The sequence below is a fragment of the Melozone crissalis genome, unplaced genomic scaffold (genome assembly GCF_028551555.1).
Source record: "Melozone crissalis strain CALT ecotype California unplaced genomic scaffold, PUWL_Pcris_2 ptg000009l_1, whole genome shotgun sequence".
NCBI classification, from domain to species: domain Eukaryota; kingdom Metazoa; phylum Chordata; class Aves; order Passeriformes; family Passerellidae; genus Melozone; species Melozone crissalis.
In genome coordinates this window covers 16,542,674-16,562,125 of record NW_026535787.1, presented here as the reverse complement: position 1 = coordinate 16,562,125, position 19,452 = coordinate 16,542,674, and the positions used below count along the sequence as shown (strand labels likewise).

Here is a 19,452-nt window from a genome sequence, read left to right as displayed (position 1 = left end):
TGGAACCAAGTTCTCCTGGTTCTCTACAACTAGGAAAAAACCTCCCAAGCACGAAGCACAGGGGAAGGTGAAAGCCACTGCAAAGCCCGGGCAGCAGTGCCGGAAAGTGGCACGAACCTGTGACAGCGCACCCACCCTGCTTACAATTCCACCTTTCCAGACAGATTTTTTTCCAGTTTTGTAATTTTTCATCCCCAGAAACATTAAAAGCCTGCATGGGAAAAACAGCTGTGCCCCCATGGCCGCCCTCCTGCCCCCAGAGCCCGCACTGTCCCTGCCCCATGGGCCCCCCGAAGCTGCCAGTGCCACCCTGCCCTGTCCTCCCACACCAGGATCTCCCCCGCCCTAACACTCCCCACACCCATTGCCCCAAAGCTCTGCAAGATCAAAGTGACCCAAAGTCGCCGCTGTCCCATTCCACGGACCCTCCGAGCCCCTCAGGGCACATCCCCACCCCGTTCTCCCGGACCCCGCGGGCTGCGTGTCCCGTCAGGCCCCGCGGCGGGCCCGTCCGCGGCCCGAACCGGAGCGCGCTCGGGAGCGGCGCTGAAGGGAGGCGGGAGCGGCGGGGATCGGGGCTCGCGTCATTTGGGCGGCCGAGATCGGCGCCGATGGGGCTGGGCGGGAGCTGTGGGCCCCCCAACTGGGTTGGGTAACGGCGTGGAGAGGCTGTGGGGCACAGCCAGGGCTTTAACAGGGCTGGGAAAGCGGAGAACGACTGGGGAGCTACAGCGATAGCGGAATGGCGCTGAGGCGGTGTTCGTGCGTCTGGGAACACGGGCCCTGGAGCTGCGGGTGAGCACTTGAGGGCACTGGGGAACAGGGCTGGGGCGTGTGGGTGGTACCCGGGTGGCAGAATGGGGCGTTGTGGGCTGAGCTGGGGGATTGTGACTCAGATCTGGGGGTTACTGCTGGGACGGGAACCTGAGGGGTGCTGGGGCAGCTCTGGGGGGCACCGAGGCGGTGGGATGGGACTGGGGAGCTGCTGGATGGTACCAAAGCCAGGAGATGTCCAAACTCGTCAGACTCTCCTCTCTCCCCACCAGGCACCGGAGGCATCCGAAGGGAAGTTGCGCTCTGCCAGTGCTGTCTCCAAAGGCTCCGGAATGGCTCCGGTTAAAATCAGCTGTGTGCTGTCCTTCTCCCAGGTGCCTGGGGGCTCCCTCTGGGGGGCTGGGTGTGGGGCTGATCCCTCTGAGCTGTTGGGGTCTTGGAAGAGGTGGGTCAGGCCATGACAGGGTGCAGTACTACCTCACCTTGTTAAGCAGAAGGGCAAGGATTCACATCATTCTTGCTCTCTCAAAATGGAATGTTGTTCCTGTAGGTTACCAGAGAATTCCATGCTTCTCCCCATGTCCAGAACAAGCTAGAGCTGGAGGGGAGGGTGTTTAGGGAGGGGTTGGTTGGTACCTGATGCTGTGTCCCTGGTGTGTGTGCAGGACCCCAAGTACCCCAAGGCAGAGAACCTGCTGAGTGAGGACAGCGTACAGCCCTGGCTTGGCTGCCCCAAGGGTCACAGCAGGCAGCTGAGAGTGGGGCTGTGACTGGAGAGAGCCAGTCCCATTGGCTGTGTTGATGTTGACACCTCCCTGTTCCCCACTCCCGTGCAGGAGCCAGGGCCATGCCCCACAGTGGGGTCAGCAGCTCTGAGCCCCTTGCCCCTGTCCTTCTCGCTGCTCCCCAGGGAACTACAGCTGTGCCTTTCTGCAGGCTGAGGTGGGATGCTCCTCGTGGCCCTGTGACCAGCCCTGTCACACCTTGGTGCCCACTGATGACACCAGCTGACTCAAAGCTGGACCAGAATCGCTGCAGGGTTCAGATGTTTTAGGAAGGTAAGAATTGACCCAAAGGAAAAAGGCATGGGGAAGAGCTGTGGGCCTGGTCGTGGGATGGAGGTGATTTGGGAGGATGGTGATAGAATGGGGCTGGCAGTAGGATGAGGCTGATAGGAGGGTAGAAGGACAGGTAGGGAAGAGGACAGGTAGACCAGGAGTTAGGGTTGTTTATGGGCTCAGGAAAACTGTGCCAGCTCTGCTTCCCTGCCCTCTCTTGTGCCCATAATCCCCCAGATGTTCTGGGTGGCACAGCAGCAGAGCAACAAGCAGAGGCAGGAGTGCTGTTGGGCCAGTGGCCAGTGCCCTTCCCCACAGCAGAGCTCAGAGCTGACGGTGGGGCAGACATGGGACCATGTGCTGTGACAGCTGCAGCTGGTCTGGAGCTGCACAGTTAAAATTGGCCATAACAGACCCCAACTTGACCAGCCTGGTACATTAAAGAGTAGAGGTAAACAAGTCCCTGGGTAAGACAGTGATAAGTAGGGTTTGAACTCCAGCAGGGGAGCCCAGCCAGTCCCATTCAATCCTGAATGCAGGCACCAGCTGGCCAGTGAGCTGGGTGGGGTTGAGACCCCAGCCAATCAAATGTTCAAGTGCAGGAATTCTGAAGCCCCTATAAAAGGGGGTGCCCACCAATAAACTTCGGCTCTTGTTGCAGGAACTCAGTGTGTTCAGTCCTGTGCATGTCTCCAGAACTGCAGCTCACCTGCAGCCAGCCCTTCAGTCCATGAAGCTGTTTTGAGCTCTGCTTCATCCGCCTGCACAAACCACAGGGGCAGGAGCCTGACCCCCCACCGCCACCCCTGGACACAGTAGGTGTCTCTCACACTTCCATGTGTCCCTCTCTGTGGGGAGGCAATATGAAGGGGCTGATTCTCCACAGACATCATTTGTGCCCCATGGAAAGCCCAGGAGGTGCTTGGTGTGCTGAGCTAGGGGCTGTGCCCAGAGTGGTGGGCACAAGGAACCTCTCTCGATTGCCTGGGGCCTCTCCTTGTACCACAGGAGGATGCTGAGCTCTGACAGACCCTGGTGCTCCAGCCCTGCCTTTCACAGGTCTTTCTTTTCTGAATCATGCTTTTATATGGCCTGACATTGTCCACCCCATCCTGTCCCTGCACAGTGTGGCCTGGAGCCCCTTGAGGTGCTTCCTTGGAGCCCAGAGCCCCAGCTCCCACCAGCCTTGTCCTCCTGTGACACTGGTTTTTTAAGATTTTCTAAGCCTTCTGATGTTGACATTCTTGTAGCAAACTTTCTCATACACTTTCTGTAAATAACTCATTGTTTTGCATTCCTTTATGGAGGAGGAGAGAGTTGATAGACTGTTGTCTGTCCAGTGTCATTGGAGAGGTGGCGCTGTCACCCTCCAATCCACTGTCACTCTTGGAAAACTATAAATGTTGGAGTCAGAAAATAAACTTCCCTTTTTTCTCCACGTTGAGAACAGCGGTGTGCGCTTGTGTTCTTTCCTGTCCGATAGTGACACCCTCCTGCAAGGCTGCCCCTCCCTATCCCCAGGAGATCCAGGGAGGAGAACCAAGTGAGGAGCCGCCTGTGGAAGCTGGATGGGGCTGCCTGGAGCCCAGCCCACCTCAGCCACTCTGCCTGGATGGAGCTGTTGAGAGCACAGAACCAGAACCAGGCCCTGAGGCCCAGAGCTGGCACGAGCACCGTGGGGCATCACCTGGAGCTGCTGGCCAAGGATGTGGGAGGTCCTGCAGTGCCAGGTGAGTGAATCTGCACAGCTGTGTCCTGGGCTGGCTCCCAGCCACTGTGGGCAGCAGGGCAAGGGGGAATTCTGCCCCTCTGCTCTGCTCAGGTGAGAGCCCACCTGCAGAGCTGCTCCAGCTCTGGGACCCCCAACATCAGAAGAGTGTGGAGCAACGGGTATGAGTCCAGAGGAAGCTGTGGAGATCCTCTTGAGGGCTATAGCCCCTCTACTGTGGAGAGAGGCTGGGACATCCAGGACTGTTTAGCCTGGAGATGAGAAGGTTCTGAGAACTTGGAGCCCCTTCCACTGCCTAAAGGGGCTCCAAAAGAACTGGAGAGGGACAATGGCCTGGGAGGACAAGACAAGGGGTAGTGGCTTCAAATTGACAGAAGACAGGGTTATATGGGATATTACAAAGAAATTCTTCCCTGTGAGGGTGGTAAGACACCAGCACAGGTTGTCCAGAGCAGCTGTGGCTGTCCCATCCCTGGAAGTGTTCCAAGGCTGGGTTGGATGGGGCTTGGAGCAACCTGGTCTAGTGGAAGGTGTCCCTACCTATGGTATGGGGAGGGCTTAGGAGAAGATGAGCTTTAAAATCTCCTCCAACCCAAACTGCCCTCTGCCTCTGTCATTCCTGCTTTTCCCCAGGCTCTGCACTGGAGATGTGCCTGCAGCTCCCTTGAGTACCTGCAGGCAGTTGGACAGGCACTGTGCTCACAGTCCTGTTGGCAGGTAATCCTATGGGTCACTGCCTTCTCCTGCCCTCACCTGGCTGTTTATTGCTCTCAGCCTTTCCCAGACAGTTCTGGGCACTGCCCTTCACTCTTTTGGGCTGGCAGGATGTGGCATAGGGTACCTCCAGCATGTTACCCCTGTGCAGGGCTCCAGCTGCCACCTCAAGGACACCCAGGGGGAAAGGAACAGCCCAAGCCTGTGGTTCCCAAGAGAGACAAGTCAGGAGAAATGATAGAGGACAGGCCAGCAGTGATGGGGAGACGGTGTCTGCCCCATCTGCTCAGGTGGCTGCTTGGCAGGGGTGTCCTCTGTGGCCAGTAAATGGGCATAGTGGTGGCAGTTCTGTAGCTGGGACACATCACTCCTGCTGGTGCCTTGGCACTGGAGGGGCATCACAGTGTATTCCCAGGCTGCCATGAGAACCATCAGGGAGGGTGTCAGCCCAAACCCCACATCATCCCAACACTAGGGGGCCTGTGACAACCATAGCACCTTCCCTTTTCCACAGGCCACTTCCTGCTGAATCTGCTCCCCACACGCCTCCCAGTGTGGAGAAGAACCTACTGTGGCCTGGCCTTGCTTGTCCCCTGATGCCTGGGTGCCCTGCCCCATTTGCCAGCTGCCCTTTGGCGTGGCAGAGATGGAGCAGCATGCCCGCAACTGCAGGGAGACACCAGGGGCCCTGTCCTCAGCCCAGTGCCTGCAGTAGGACAGAGCTGGGGACAAACCCTGTGTCACCACCCCTGAGGGCTGAACCTGCAGTACCCCAAGGGGCAGAGACACTGCAGCCCCTTGAACATCTGTGGCAAGGCTGGTGTGAGGATGGAGAAGGTGCTTCCAGCCCCATGGCCAGGTTTGGTGGGGGTTGAAGCACTGTAATTGCAGGGGTTGCTATGCCGAAGAGTAAGTTCAAAGAGAAAAATAAGAAAGAGAAATCTGCACAATGACTGCTTGGTGGTGCTGCAGGGTCCGTGGGTGAGCATCCTGCCTTGGGACTACCTGTGTAGTTCAGTGATAGGGCAAGGAGAAGCTCACGCTTTTCCTCCCCTCAAGCCCTGATAAGGGTTCCAGTGCATGTGGACTGTAGGAGGAGGAAGCCAGGACCCCCAGAGCAGGTGAAAAATACACTTTATTTACAAGTAGAAACATTTAAAAATGCTGCCTCAGCTTCCCTGGGAGGAGCAGGAGGACCGGGCAGGTTGGGAGGGTCCCACACACAGGGAGCAAAGGTGGTGGCCCGAGGGATGCTAAGTTTCACCTCTGTCCCTGTACCTGAGGCTGCAGAATATCTCTGGGGAGAGCTCAGCCCCTCCAGCTGCAGCCTGGTGCCAGCCCCTGCACCCCTGTGTGTTTCCAGCCCTCAACCTCTGTGCATCCCCCTGCCTTGGGTCCCGGAAGGGTTTAGGATGACAATGGCTACAGGAAGGGCAAGGGGGCCTTGCCGTGCCCAGGGCACCTCACAGTTTTCACTGGGATATGCATGGCAGTCGTGTGGGTGGCCCCACCTGTTCATCCTCAGTGCTCCTGGGCCCTGGAGGGGCAGGAAGAGAGGGTGCAGGTGGGAGGCCAGGGCAGAGCCAGCACGCAGGGACTGGGGAAACTTCAGGATCGCTTGTCCGTGCGCGACTGGCGACTGGCCTGGAAAGGACAGAGCGAAGATGGGAGGTTAGGGACCATGAATGTGACCGAGCCCCATGCTGGGACCTGCTGCTGCCATAGCACCCCAGGGCCAGCAGGACTGTGCCCCTTGTCCCCATGGCCCGTATGAAGCCAAGGCAGGAGCTGGGGGCACTGAGCCTGAGCTCAGCAGCGTGCCCAGGGGGTCAGGCAGTGCCTACCTTGCCCTTTGGGGACTTGGCGGTGGCGATGCGGGACGAGCGGCGGGTGCCGCTGGAGGATGTGGGAGTGCCCCTCTGGGCGATGGCCCGGCGCAGCAGGCGCCTCCCCAGCTCCCTGGGGGTGTTGAGGATGCTGAACGCCATCGACTGGCGCCTCCGAGCCTGCAAAAGAGGGGCAGGACCATTAGCTCAGCATGGGGCAGGATACAGGGGTCCCTCCTGATCCTTCTTTTTCCCTCTGAAACTTACTGGTGTGGCTGGGGCTCGCTGCTCGCTGTCTTGACTGGCCTGGGAGCCACTCTGTGCACCGCGGTCCTGGGAGCTCTGGGGCCGTGGGAAGCAGCTGGTTGGCTTCTTGGACTGGAAAACAGGGGACCAGCTAGTACTGCCATCCGGGGGTCAGCCTGCTGTGGGGCTGGCAGCAATGAGGGAACTGAGGGGACACAGGGAGGGGATGTGATTGAGGGTTGCTGTGCCCAGGGAAGGCAGAAGGCTCAGCCCTTCGCCTCTGGAATGGCCTCCTTGCCAGCACTGGGAGCATCACGAGTACCAGACACACCACTGAATGCTGGGAATACTGGGCACTGGAATCCAGGATGAGTGGGAAAATGTGGTGAATGGGGGCCACAGCAGCTCCCTCAAACCCTGGAACCCATCTTGTTCCCAGTGGGAGCTGTGATGAGCTCCTTGTTCCCAGTAGGGTGCTGTGCTGGGGGACTGGGCTGAGCTCACCGGGGGGGTGTCAGGGCCCTGGTGGGTCTCCTCCGAGAGGCGCTTCCTCCGCTGCCGGGTGGTGATGCTGCCGGCCTGGCTGCTGCACTGGCTGCTGGCGGCCATGGGCTGGGAGGACTGCCTTCTGCCACGCTGCAGCGTCTCTTCCGGGTCTCCCATCTTCACGTCCTCATCCGTGATGGTTCCCAAGGAGGTGGAGGGCTGGGGAGAGGATGTGGGGATGTTGCTGAGGGCACTGTCCTTTCCCAGACTCCCTCCCAAACCCCAGTTCTGGACAAAGGGCTGCCTGACCTCCCCCTCCCGGCCCTTACCATGCTCTCTAGGGGGTAGCTGGTTTTCAGGTGGGGAGGGCGGGCCTGGTTCCGCCGCTGCAGCTCTGCAATGCGGTTCCAGTCATCCAGCTGCTCCGGCTCATCCTGGCACATGCCCAGCTGCATGGTGCTCTGGCCTAAATCCAAAGCAAGGAAGGGTCAGGGGGCTTCCAGGTAAGACAGGGCAGAACCCCACAGCCAGCAGTCCCCGTGCCTTCCCCGCCCATACACACCGAGGCTGGAGCTGCTGGTCCGCTGCAAGCGCAGGGAGCTACGCGTGACCGGTCGGTACCCAGGGAGGCCCAGCAGTACTGAATGGCCAGGGCTCTTCTCTGGGGAGGAGGCTTCCAGCTTTGCAAGGGTTTCCTGGGAGGGGAAGCTGGTGAGGGAGCGGGTGGAGGCACCTGAGCGCAGACGGCCCTTAGCAGGGGAAGATGTTTTTGTGGACTGCGCCAGTTCCTCAGGCTCTCCCTGTTTCTGGGAGAGAAAAATCCATAGATAGGGTTTAGGTTGAACAGACCTTAAAGCTCATCTCCTTCCACCTCCTCCTTCCCTTGGCTGGGACACCTTCCACTAGACCATATTGCTCTAAGCTGCATGGGCAGGCACAGCTTCTCTAGGCAGCCTCACAGGGAAGAATTTCTTCCCAATATCCCATCAAACCCTGCCTTCTGTCAATGGGAAGCCACACTCCCTTGTCCTGTCACTCCAAGCCTATGTCCAAAGTCCCTCTCCAGGTCTCTTGGAGCCTCTCTAGACACTGGCAGTGGCTCTAAGGTCTTCCTGGAGCCTTCTCCAGGCTGAACACCCCCTACTTTCTCAACCTATCTCCAAAGTAGAGGGACTTCAGCCCTTGGAGAGCTTCTGTGACTTCCTCTGTCCTTGCTCCAGCAGCTCCATGTCATTCTGATCTTGGGGCCCCAGAGCTGGAAGCAGCTCTGCAGGTGGGGTTTCACATGCAGAGTGGATCAGAGGGGCAAAATCCCCACATTGCACTGCTACCCACTGTGCTGGGGGTGGGGATCAGCTGAGGACATGGCTGGACTTTAGGCTGCCAGTGCACATTAACAGGTCATGTTCAGCTTTTCAGTTCCCAGCCTGCTGCGTCCCTCTGCAGTGCTGCTCCTGATCCCTGCATTCCCCAGCAGGGGCCCCCTGCTCACATCTGTCATGGTGATGTTGATGGTGGTGCGGCGCCGGGCAGAGCGGGTCTTGCAGCCGGAGTCCAGCGAGAAGTCTGCCGGGAAGTTGGCGCTGCTCTGGAGCTGTGAGCGCGTCTCAGAGAGGATGGGAGTAAAGTAGAGACTCTCCAGGGATGACTTGGTCTGGGGCAGCCGCTGAGACAGCAATGACTCTTCACTGTCTGACGGCACCATTGAGACTTCCAGCTGAGAGCTGGTAGCCTTCCTGCAGAGACAGGGGATGAGGGTAGCACCAGCAGGCTGACCAGGCCATCGGGAATGGTGGATTTTTGGGGTGCTGGAAACAGATTGATCTGGTACCTGGAGGAGCTGAGCTGCTGTGCCTCATCGAGGCTATCAGTGCTCTGGTCAGCCACACTCTCAAAGGAAGCCTCATGTCCCTTTACTGTGGCAGTCTTCCCCTGGAACTTGCTGAGTTCCTGCACCTGAATGGGAAACAGGGAGGAATGGATGGATCTGTCCTCCAAGCGAGGTGGTGATGGAAGCGAGGACAAGGAGGGTGAAGCTCAACTATGCCATACCCACCTGAGCTTCCAGGCTGCAGATCTGGCTGGTAAGATTCTTGCAGCTCATCTCAGACTCCTTGGCCTGCAGGATGCTCTGCTGTAGCTCCTTGGCCAGCCTCTCTGATTTGCTCTGAAGCTCTGTGTTCTCTTTCTGCAGGTTCTCCATGGCCTTCAGCTTCTCTGATAGCTCCTGGTTCTGCTGCTTCTTGGCATCATAATCTCTTTTTGCCTTCTCCATCTAGGATATAAAGCAGAGGAATCCTGTCAAGCTTCCCAGCAGTGTCAGGGACAGCAAGGCCATACTAGCCCCCAGCATACCTGCCCTTTGTAGTGCTCAGCTGCCTGCTCCTTCTGGGTGAGCTGCACCTGCAGCTCTGCCATCTTCTCCTGATGGCTTCTGACTGCTGTCTGCAGCTCCCCTTCCAGTGCCTGTGGACAGGGAAGAGACTGGCTTAGAGACAACCTAGGTGAGCCCCCTGGCAGCACCAACAGCTCCAGGGCTCAGCCCCCAGGCTTTTGGTCCCTCTTTACCTTAACTCTCTGCTGCTGGGTCCAGGTGGCCTTCTCATGCTGAGTCAGCTTTTTATTCAGCTCGTCCACCTGGAAGAAAGAACATGGCTTGCTGAGACCAGCTCCAGGCACAAAACTACAATCTTCCTGTGAAGGAGCACAGCCCTTCCTCTCTAGCCAGCTCTAGGGCACAATGAGGAAATTTCCTGCCACACGGTGACTCCTGAGCACCACCCACTGCCAAGGAAGATCCCAGGACATGGCAAGGTGACAGTCACCCACCCCATGTTAATCCTTACAGCAAGGCTGGCTGCAACTACCCAAGCATAAGGAGCAGTCACGGGCTGGAAGCAAAGCCCATGTTAAGTTCCCAGTGCCCAAGCACTTGCAACCTGGAGTCCCACAGGTCGTCCAGCACTTTGACACAGGTAGCTGGCTGCTGCAAGTTCTGGCCTGGCCATGCTCTCTCTGCTCCAGGGGATGCTTGAGGAGCCCTCAGCCCCCTGCTCATAGCCACAAGGTCTCTGCAGAGTCCTGGGCAGCTCTGGCCGGGACTGGACAGGGAAATGTGGCTTTTCCAGCATTGTTTCCCAAGTGCTAACTCCTACCACACCTGAGATCAATGCTGTTCTAGCCACATCTGGGCCACGCTGGCTGAGCACAGCTGTTCCTATCCGTTGTGCCAAGAGCTGGGCTTGGTTAAAGGTGGGGGGAGAAGCCATCCCAGCACTGAGACAGTCCTATGCTGAGGAGCCCTGCATGCTCCTGGCAGCCACTTACTGCATGTCCTGCCATGGGGCATGTGAGAAGCCAGGCCAAGTTGCAGGCACTAATGTGAGGGAGCAGGTGGCAGGATGGGAGCCCAGTTACTGCCCCCTGGAGGTGAAGGTGCCCAGAGACTTGGAGCCAAGTGCCCCATGGCTGGGTCCATGCTGTGAACAGTTCACAGTACTGTACAGTCCACAGTTCACAGTACAGTACAGAGGAGAGGGTGGCTCCAGCAGGAAGTGACAAACAAGGAGGGCTGTGCACTGTCACTGAGCAGCCAGCTCTTGGTGTGTGTTACCTGCTTAGTTTGGTCCTTCTGGATTATCTCCAACTGCTCCACCCACAAGCACAAAAAGTAGAGGTGAGTACACCGCTGAGACATAGGTGGTTTTTCATACAATCATGGAATCATTTAGGTTGGAAAAGCCCTCTGAGACTGAGTGCACTGCCAAGACCACCACTAATCCATGTCCACATGTCTGTTAAATCCCTTAAGGGATAGGGACTCTACCACTGCCGTGGGCAGACTGTGCCAGGACTGGACAACCCTTTCAGGGAAGGAATTTTTTCTTAATAGCCAACCTAAAGCCTCCCCAGACACAACTTGAAACTATTTCCTATTGTCATGCCACTTGTTAACTGGCAGAACAAGTTACCTGGGAGATCCCCATCTGGCTGCATCCTCTTGTCAGGGAGCTGTTTCACCCTTTCAGGGCAGAGACAGTCCCCCCCAGCCTCCTTTTCTCCAGGTTTAGCCCCCCTCCCAACTCCCTTAGCTGTTGCTCATCACACTGCTGCTCCAGAGCATTCCTCAGCATTGCTGCTCTTCTCTGGAAACACTCCAGCACCTGAATGTGACAGTCCCTTTCACACCTAGAAATGTGTCCCACACCCCTAGTCCCTGTGCTGAGCAGGACATGGATTCAGGGCTGTGCAGAAGGGTGAACACATCCCTTTTCCAGGAGGGCACCCCCATCCACATCCCTCCTGCTGGGAGTGAAATTCCTACCTGACTTGTCAGTCTCTGCCTCTCTTCCAGGAGCTTCTTCCTCTCTTCCAAGGCTGCCCCCTTGCTGCTCTCATACTCCTGCAGGGCCCGCTCCTTTTCTGCCAGCTGCTCCCGCAGCGATGGCACCTTGGCCGCCTCCAGCTTGGTCTGCGCTAGCTCGCCTTGCAGCGTGGACACGGCTTTTGCTCTCTGCTCCAGGTCCTGGCGCTGCTGGCTTTCTAGGGAGGCATGTCTGGCCCGAGCACTGTCGAGCTCCTGCTGCAGAGCGGCCAGGAGCTGCTCCTTCTGCAGGCACTTGTCCTGGCAGACCTTTGCCTCCTGCCTCAGCTCATCCTCCCGCTCGCTCTGGCTGTGGCGGTCCCTCTTCAGTGCCTCAATGGTCATCCGCTGCTTCTCCATCTCGTCCTGGCACCGCTGCACCTCCACCTTCATCAGTGAGCACCTCTCGGCTGCACGGGAGGCTGCGGTGGCCATCTCTGTCTGCAGCACCCGCAGCCTCTCCTCCAGCTTCTTGCTCTTCTCCGACTCAGCCAGGATCAGGCGTTTCAGCTCCTTGCTCTCCCCTTCCTTCTCTTTCACCTGGTGATGGAGGATGGAGACCTCCTGCTCCAGGCTGCTGATCAGGGTGTTCTTCCTCTCCATCTCCTGGACACACTGGGACACTTGTTCTTTCCAGCTCTCCTTCTCTTGCACGGCAGAGCGGAGGGACACCAGCTCCTTCTCTGCAATCCGCAGCTGATCCATGGTGCCTTCCAACTCCTTGGACTTGAGCTTCTCCTGGGACAGCTGCTGGGAGACTCCCTCCAGTGCCTCAGCAGCTCTCTGGGCATCTGCCTCCAGCTTGGCCACACGCTGGGCTGCTGCTTGCTCTGCCACAGCCATCTTCTCCTGAAGGGATGACATCTCGGCCCTCAGCTTCTGCTCCTCTTTCTCCTTCTCCTTTGCCCATGACTGAGCGCTGGACAAGTCAGCCTGGAGGCCAGCCAGCCGCTCTGCCTGGGCCTCCAGCACAGCCACCTTCTCCTGCTCAGCCTGCAGCTGCTGACAGGTCCGGCTGTGCTCCCGGCTCAGCGCCTGCATTTCCTCCTTCAGCCGCCTGCACTCTTCATCCTCCCCTCGGGCAGCAGGAGAGGCTCCCACGGGCTGCTCCCGGCTCTCCTGTGACACCTGGCGTGTGGCCAGCTCCTCACCCTGCTCCGGCAGGGCTGGCTCCCGGCCCTGAACCAGCTGCTGTCTCTCTGCCTCCAGCTCAGCGATCCTGGCCAGGTTGCCTTCCAGGCACTCAGCTGCCCGTCTCTTCTCGTCCTCCAATATTCCCTCAGTGTTCCGCAGCGATTCCTCCAGGAAGAGCAGCTGCTCCTGCAGGCGGCTGTTCTCCCGGGCCAGCCTGTCCCTCTCAGCCAGCCTCTGCTGGCTCTCCTTCAGCCTGCCCTCCAGCTCCTGCAGCTGGGCTTTCAGTGCCTCTGCTGCCACTCCCTGCTGCCGTTGGGCACCCAGCTCCAGGATCTGGGCTTCCAGTTCGCCCACCTTGCGGCTCAGTATAGCCTTCTCCTCATCCCTGGCCTGCAGCTGGCTGCTGAGGGATGTGTTGGCCTGCTGGAGCTGCTGCAGGGCAGAGTCCCTTTCCCGCAGGGCCTGCTCATGCTGGGCGCTCAGGGCAGCCAGCCGCTCAGCCTGCTCCTCGGCAGCCCGTGCCTGCAGGTCCCGCTTCAGCCTCTCCTGGGCCCGCTGGCTCTCAGAGAGGGAGCTCTGGAGGCTGGTGACAAGGCTGTCCAGCTGCTGCTTCTCCTTCTCCAGCTGCTGCTTCGCCTCCTCCAGCTGCTGCTTCGCCTCCTCCAGCTGCAGTCCTTTGGCCGTGAGGCTGGACACCTCCTGCTTCAGCTCCTCCAGCTGGCAAACAGAAGAGCAGGGAGACTGTTGGGTCTGACTCAGATAGTGCTGCTCAGCAGTACCCAAAACACTGCTGTCATATCAACACCTTCCAGCTACCCATGCAAAGCACAGCACTGTGAAAGCTTCCAAGGGAAAATGAACTCTTAACCCCCACCCCCAGCAAGGGTCTGGGACTGGGCACAATGAGGCCAAGTGACACAAATTAACCAAAGGGATATTCCACACCATATGATGTCAGCTCAGATATAAAAGATAAGGGATGTGGGAGGAATGGAGGGCACTCATTATTTTAGTGTTTGCCTTCTGGAGCAGACACTACACAAGCTGAAACCCTGCTTCTCAGGAAGTGTCTAAACATCACTCGCTGATGGGAACTAGAGATTTGCTTTTCTCTTTGCTTAAACACACACAAGCTTTCACTCTTTTTGCTTTAGTAAATTGCCTTATCTCAGCCTACTAGTTATTTTCCATCTTATTTTTCTCTCCCCTATCCTGCTAGGGGAGAGAAAAATAAGATGGAAAATAACTAGTAGGCTGAGATAAGGGAGTGCACCCACAAGCAGAGCTTGGTGGGTGCCTGGTGCCCAGCCAAGGTCAGACTACAGGGACAAAACATGCACTCCCTAGGTGTTACTCAAGTTGTAGCCAACATGCTCACCAGAGCCCCACGTGCTGCATCCCACTGGGAGCTGCCCAGTGCCTGCCTTCCCTCTCATCACACCCCAAGGGCACCTCTTGCTTTTCCCTCAGTCTTGTGCCACTCTGCTCCCTTGGACCAAACACCTTCTTTTCACCGTGCAGGAGATGCTCTCTTCACAACCAGTTCATATTGTGGCAAGCTGGGGAAGCCACCAGCTCCCTGGCAGCAGGATTTGCAAATTCAGCCCAAAAGGAGCTCTCCCAGAGTGCTCAGCCCCACATCCCCTATCCAGCAGCACAGAGCAGTAGGCTCTGCCCCACATGGCTTTACCATGCATCTCCTGGCACCTGCTGCTCTCTCCAACTGGAGTCATCTACCATTCAAGCCCTTGAAGCTGCAGGAGCCCCAATGTACCTTCAAAATGTCTCCCATGACTTCTCCCTTCTCCTGGGTGCTGCATTCCTCCAGCTTGGCCAACTGCTCTTCCAGCATCGAAATCTTTCCCTGTAGAATCTCGATTTTCTCTTCTGAGCATTTCTGGTGACAGAGATGGGACTGAGCATGGGGGAAAGACCGAAGAGCCAACCAACCAAGGGCAGCAGCCCGTCCCACCCTGGGGAACCCTTCCTTAGTTTCAGGGAGAGGCTTCCCACAGGAGCTGACAGGTACACAGCTTCTCCCTGTGTGCTGGCAAAAATGGGCAGGAGGGCTCCTGGCTGCTGCACCCTGCTTGCAGTTGGCGTGTCCCCCAGCTGGGGGGGACCATGGGGAAGCTACAGGGGGGCACCTACCACCCCCCAGGCCCCCTGACCTTATCCTGCATAGCTGCATGCAGGTCCTTCTCCAGCTGCCGCTGCTTTTCCTGCGACTGTGCCATGGCACTGTTGTGCTCCTCTGAGAGCTCATTCAGGGCTCGTTGCAGCTGGACCATATTGCTGGCGATCTCCCGCAGCTGCCAATGAAAATCCACCCAGTCCAGAAGAGAGGCAGAGTGTGCCTTTGCTGTTCAAGGCTCTGCCCACTCCCCCTTCCCAAGAGCTGCAGCACACATGGGCATCCTGGGTTCTGGGTGTTCACCAGATGCAGGCAGCTCCACCCAGCTGCCATTCTCCCACCAGAGTTCCTATTTGCATCAGGATCCAGAGCCCAAGGCAGGCTTGCTCACTGGGTCAAAGATTGCATTAGCAGAACCATAAACATCCCAGCATCCAGCACTGCCATCAAATCCTCCCCCCGGGCTCCATCACAACCAGCTGGGCTGTGGGGATACGCAGAGGACACTGCACCCCGTACCTTGAAGGAAAGATCCCCATTCTCCTCGGAGAGCTGGTTGATTTTCCGGTCCATCTGGGCTTTTTCAGTCTTCAGGTCCTGGCACTGCCTGAAGGCCTCGTGCAGGCGCCCCACCAAGCTGTGGGAAAGGAGGTGCTTAAGGAGGCGGTGCGTGCTGGCAGCAGGCAAGGATATCACCAGGGATCGCTGCTGCTGGATATTGCCACAGAAACTAAAGGTTCCAAGGGATCTCCATGCCCTGCTGTGACTCTACCATCAACCCAGCTCTAAAACTGGGTCCCAACAGCTGGCAAAGCAGAGGACAGATAAGCAATCTTTGTGCTTTGCAGAAGCCCAACTGCTCCAAACTGAGAGCAGAGGCAGCTGTGGGACTCCAGCCATCCCCCCTGCAAAGGGAAATAAGTGAGGAAAGGACAAAAAAAGACATGGCACTTCCAGTGGAGGTTGGGCAGCCTTCCCGAGTAAACAATGGCACAGGGACAGAGCAAAGACCAGGATGCAGTGTGACAGGTGATTTCAAGTGTGTGACAAAGCCCAGTACATGGGATCAAAGTAAAGGCCTGGGAAATGGGCTGGCGTCAGGAGTTCCAGGATCACCCTGAAAGCTTCCCCTTTTCCAGGGCAGGTGAGACCCACAAGGGCAGCACACCCTTTTCACATAATAGGAATAGCTGCTCCCATGCAGGGTTTGGGTTAAGAGTGGGCTGTTAGAACAGGCTGCATGGTTTGGGACTGGATCCATGCCCACTGCAATAAAAATGGGCTGCAGGCCATAACTGCCCTGAGGGCACGGGCGGCGCGATGGTGGCACAGCTGTGTCAGGGGCTGATCCCACAGCGTGGGCAACAAGGGAGGGGATTCTGCTCCTCTCTGGTGGGACCCCATCTGCAGAGCTGCCTCTGGCTCTGAGGTCCTCAGTATCACAAGGATGTGGAGCTGCTGGGGCAAGTCCAGAGGAGATGCTCCAAGGGCTGCTGGAGCCCCTCTGCTCTGGAGACAGACTTGGAGAGACCTGGGGGTGTTCAGCCTGGAGTTGAGAAGGCTCTGAGGACACCACAGAGCACCTTCCAGCACCTAAAGGGGCTCCAAGACAGCCAGAGAGGGACTTTGGACACCAGTCTGGAGTGACAGGACAAGAGGGAATGGTCTCCCACTGACAGAGGACAGGGTTAGATTGGATATTGGGCAGAAACTCTTCCTTGAGAGGGTGATGAAGCCCTGGCACAGGTTGTCTAGAGAAGCTGTGGCTGCCCCATCCCTGGAAGGGATTCAAGGCCAGGTAGGAGGGGGCTTGGAGCAGCCTGGTCTAGTGGAAGATGACCCTGCCCATGGCAGGGTATTTCAGCTAAATGAGCTTTAAGTTCCCTTCCAACCCAGCCACTTTCTTGATTCTGTGCCTGCTGTCCTCTCCCCAGCAGCAGAGGAACCAGAAGGTTTGTTTTCTCCCCTGTTTCATGCACTGCTAGGGAAGACGCAGACAACATACAGAGTCTGGGGATGTGGAAGTGACAAGGTCCCACCTAGGAGGAAGGAGTGGATGTTCCTGGAGGATTACCTCTCATTCTTCTCCCTCAGCTCCTCCATTTCTTTGGGCTCCAGCAGGTCTTCAGCTTGTTTCTCATTGAGCTTTACCAAGCGATCAATCTGCTGCTGCATCTTGGTGATCTGAGCATCTGGGAAAGGGGGCAAGAAAGGGCCCATTACCAACTTTTCATGTCACCTGAAGCCCCCACAACAGCATTTCTGCACAGGAACCCTCTGCAGCAGGAGATCAAAGAACCAGGCGACCACCAGTGCTGCTGCTCAGCATAGGTGTTGCTTCAGTCATGGCTTTTGTTGCCCAGGATATATAAGGCAATACAAGATGGAAGAAGGAACCTGGAGTCTCACTTGTGGCATGGCAGGATGGACCATGCATGAGCAGAGTTGTGATGGGGTCACAAAAGAAAAATCAGAGAAACATGGGGAGATCTCTGCCCCAGAGCCCTCCCTGCACCCCAGGATGTGCTGGTACTGACCCTTCTCCATGATGAGCTTGTGATTCTCCACCACCTCCCCCTCCAGCTCTTCCTGTTTCTTTCTCTCAAAGGCCAGCTGCACCTTGAGCCTCCGCAGCTGGAACTGGGGGGTCTGCATGATGTCCCCCATAGGCGAAGATGGAGTGCTGGGGAGGCTGCAGAGAGACACACACAAGCTGATTACCCTGAGCCAGCCCAGGCCCCATGCAGCCAGACCCACTCTGCACCCCCATCTCTGGGGCAGGCTCTCCTGCCTGCATCCCCAAGGAACTGCTGCCTTCAAAATCTAGGAACAAAACAACACACATACAAAGCCATTTCCATAATGGAGGTAATATAAAAGCTGGTCTTCCATTGGAGGTCTCCAGGGGCAAATATGGAAAAATGCCTCCACTGGAGACATGGTTCAGTGGTGGCCTTGGCAGAGCCGAGGGCACAGTTGGACTCGATGGTCTCAGAGGGCTTTTCCAACCTGAATGATTCCATGATTCCAAAAGGAGCTGGAGCCCAAGCTCACCTCCATCATCCATCCCCACATCATGCCAGAGCAAGGTGCAGCAGGAGAGCACCAAGGCAGAACAGGGCATTCCGGGGAGTCAGCGTGCAGCCTGGCTACACCTGTGGGTCCCAAAAGCTGCCCCACCCACCCCTCCCTTCCTCCATTTCCCCTGGCAGCCAGGAGGCAGGGCACGTACTTGGTGCTGGGGAAGGAGGCGATCTTCTGCAGCTCCAGGAAATGCACCTCTCTCTTGTAAGGGAGAGAGAACGGTGGGGAATGTTCCTCAGAGCTGCTGCTGGACACACTGGACAAGGGCGCCTCTGCTGGAAATAAAAAGGGAGAAGAAGGCTGCCATCTTTAATATCTAAGAGGCTGAGCAGCAAAAATCTCAGGGGGACAGGAACCACAGATTCCAGTAAGGATGGAATAGCCAACTGAGGAAGCCAAAAACCTGCCCTACATCCTCATCCCTCCTGCTCCACAGGCCTTCCCCAGCAACTCTACTCCCACAAGGCTGTCAGCATCCCACCTGCTCCTCTCCTCCAGGGAAAGGCTGAGGTACTGCTGAGTAGGAAGAGCCAGCAGGTCTGAGGTAGCCCTACTCTTGGGAGTTTACAGGGGACTGTTTTGTAGCTGAGCACATCTGGGTTGTGCAGCTGCCTTTACAGCTGGGCAGCTACAGCAGCATAAACAGGAGGAAAAGCCAGGGCAGCACTTACCTTTCCTCTGCAGAAATGGCTCCAAATTCTCATTCAGGCACTCCTCGTTATCCAGCACAAATTTGACAATTGATGCCAGTTCAACCTGTGTTGGAGGAGCTGCAGAGTTAGTGGCTCTGCTGCAGGTCACAGGCAGCACCACAGCAGGCGTGGGGCAGCTCCCTGCCTGCCTGTGCTGCTGCCCACACTTGCCTGCCACAAGCTTTTGATAGTCCAAAACCACCAGTGAGCACCACAGTGCCCACTCCACACCATCTTTCAGTGAGACCCAGGAGTGCAAGTCCCAGAGCACCTTCCCCCAAAGGAACTGCTGCTTCCCCCTGCACCCCAGATCCAGAGGAGGAACCTCAAAGGGATTACCTGGGTCTTGTAGTCAAGTTCATTCCAGTCCCCAGAATCCTTGGAACTCATGGAGGTGTGATACAGGAGCAGCACGGCAACCTGAGCAAGGCAGGAAAAGCATGAGTAACCCCAGGCCAGTCACAAGCACATTGGTGCCATCTGGGACTAAAACACACCACACAGTTACCTTGGCCAGGGCCAGCTCCTCTCCATCCAGGAGTTTCTGTGCAGAGACAAGGTTTTCTGCAGCCACTTTGTGCCGGCAGTGCTCTGCAACACGAAGCAGAATTCCCAGTCACACAGGAGCCACTGGGCACACTGCCTCCCCTGAGGTGGCACTCATGGCCAGGAGGGCACTGGAATGCATCCCCAGGGAGAAGGGACATGGGGCAGGATGGGCTCCAGAGCTGAGATCCCTGTGGTCAGCCTTGGCCATTAGCTCTGACCAACTTTCATTCCCCTCCCTGGAACCCCATCCTAAATCCCAGCCTCCCCACCTTGGCATCTCCCCCCCAACATCAGCACAGAGAGCTCCATCTCTGGGTGGGATATGGAGTCTTCCCTCAAGGAAAGACTGAACAAGAGTGAACCAGGAGTGAACCCAGATGTTATGTGCCAGATGTGATAACACACTGAACAAGAGTGTGAGATATTTCCCATTTCCCCTCCCAGGATTTCTGCTTGGGTAAAGGTTTTCAACTGGGATTTGAAGAGCAGGTACCCAACTAGGAAAACTACTCCAGGCAGCATCACCAGAGCAGCCACTGGCACTCTGCCCTTCACATCCAGAACCTCTTTTGCTCTGAACCCGGGGTCTGATAAGGATTTCCGTCTGGAAGTTTCCCCTTCCACAGGCTGCTGCAGGAAAGCTGCTGGCACCTCACAAAGATG

General features: G+C 57.2%; 1 protein-coding gene and 1 long non-coding RNA gene across 6 annotated transcripts in view; one reads left to right on the top strand and one right to left on the bottom strand.

Moving 5' to 3' along the window:
* The window catches only part of NUMA1 (nuclear mitotic apparatus protein 1), a 111,441-nt gene that overhangs the window by 86,317 nt on the left and 5,672 nt on the right, over positions 1–19,452 (bottom strand). For 4 of the 5 annotated variants that reach the window (XM_054270189.1, XM_054270190.1, XM_054270187.1 and 1 more), the window contains exons 5-25: positions 18,749–18,831; positions 18,580–18,660; positions 18,220–18,304; positions 17,697–17,820; positions 17,002–17,156; positions 16,539–16,656; positions 14,984–15,101; positions 14,502–14,642; positions 14,105–14,227; positions 11,158–13,047; positions 9,402–9,470; positions 9,189–9,299; positions 8,890–9,108; positions 8,665–8,789; positions 8,326–8,569; positions 7,396–7,639; positions 7,163–7,299; positions 6,852–7,052; positions 6,369–6,479; positions 6,120–6,281; positions 5,393–5,919 (exon numbers count right to left, since the gene is read on the bottom strand). In XM_054270189.1, the coding sequence (XP_054126164.1) occupies positions 5,884–5,919; positions 6,120–6,281; positions 6,369–6,479; positions 6,852–7,052; positions 7,163–7,299; positions 7,396–7,639; positions 8,326–8,569; positions 8,665–8,789; positions 8,890–9,108; positions 9,189–9,299; positions 9,402–9,470; positions 11,158–13,047; positions 14,105–14,227; positions 14,502–14,642; positions 14,984–15,101; positions 16,539–16,656; positions 17,002–17,156; positions 17,697–17,820; positions 18,220–18,304; positions 18,580–18,660; positions 18,749–18,831 (4,577 nt within the window). In that variant the 3' untranslated portion in view covers positions 5,393–5,883. Of the gene's footprint in view, positions 1–5,392; positions 5,920–6,119; positions 6,282–6,368; positions 6,480–6,851; positions 7,053–7,162; positions 7,300–7,395; positions 7,640–8,325; positions 8,570–8,664; positions 8,790–8,889; positions 9,109–9,188; positions 9,300–9,401; positions 9,471–11,157; positions 13,048–14,104; positions 14,228–14,501; positions 14,643–14,983; positions 15,102–16,538; positions 16,657–17,001; positions 17,157–17,696; positions 17,821–18,219; positions 18,305–18,579; positions 18,661–18,748; positions 18,832–19,452 lie in introns of those variants that run through there. The other variant, XM_054270191.1, reaches the window with a different exon arrangement.
* Positions 639–3,736, top strand: LOC128933275 (uncharacterized). The gene is made up of 4 exons (XR_008482772.1): positions 639–795; positions 1,047–1,832; positions 3,354–3,562; positions 3,655–3,736. It is a non-coding gene; the product is annotated as an uncharacterized LOC128933275 (long non-coding RNA).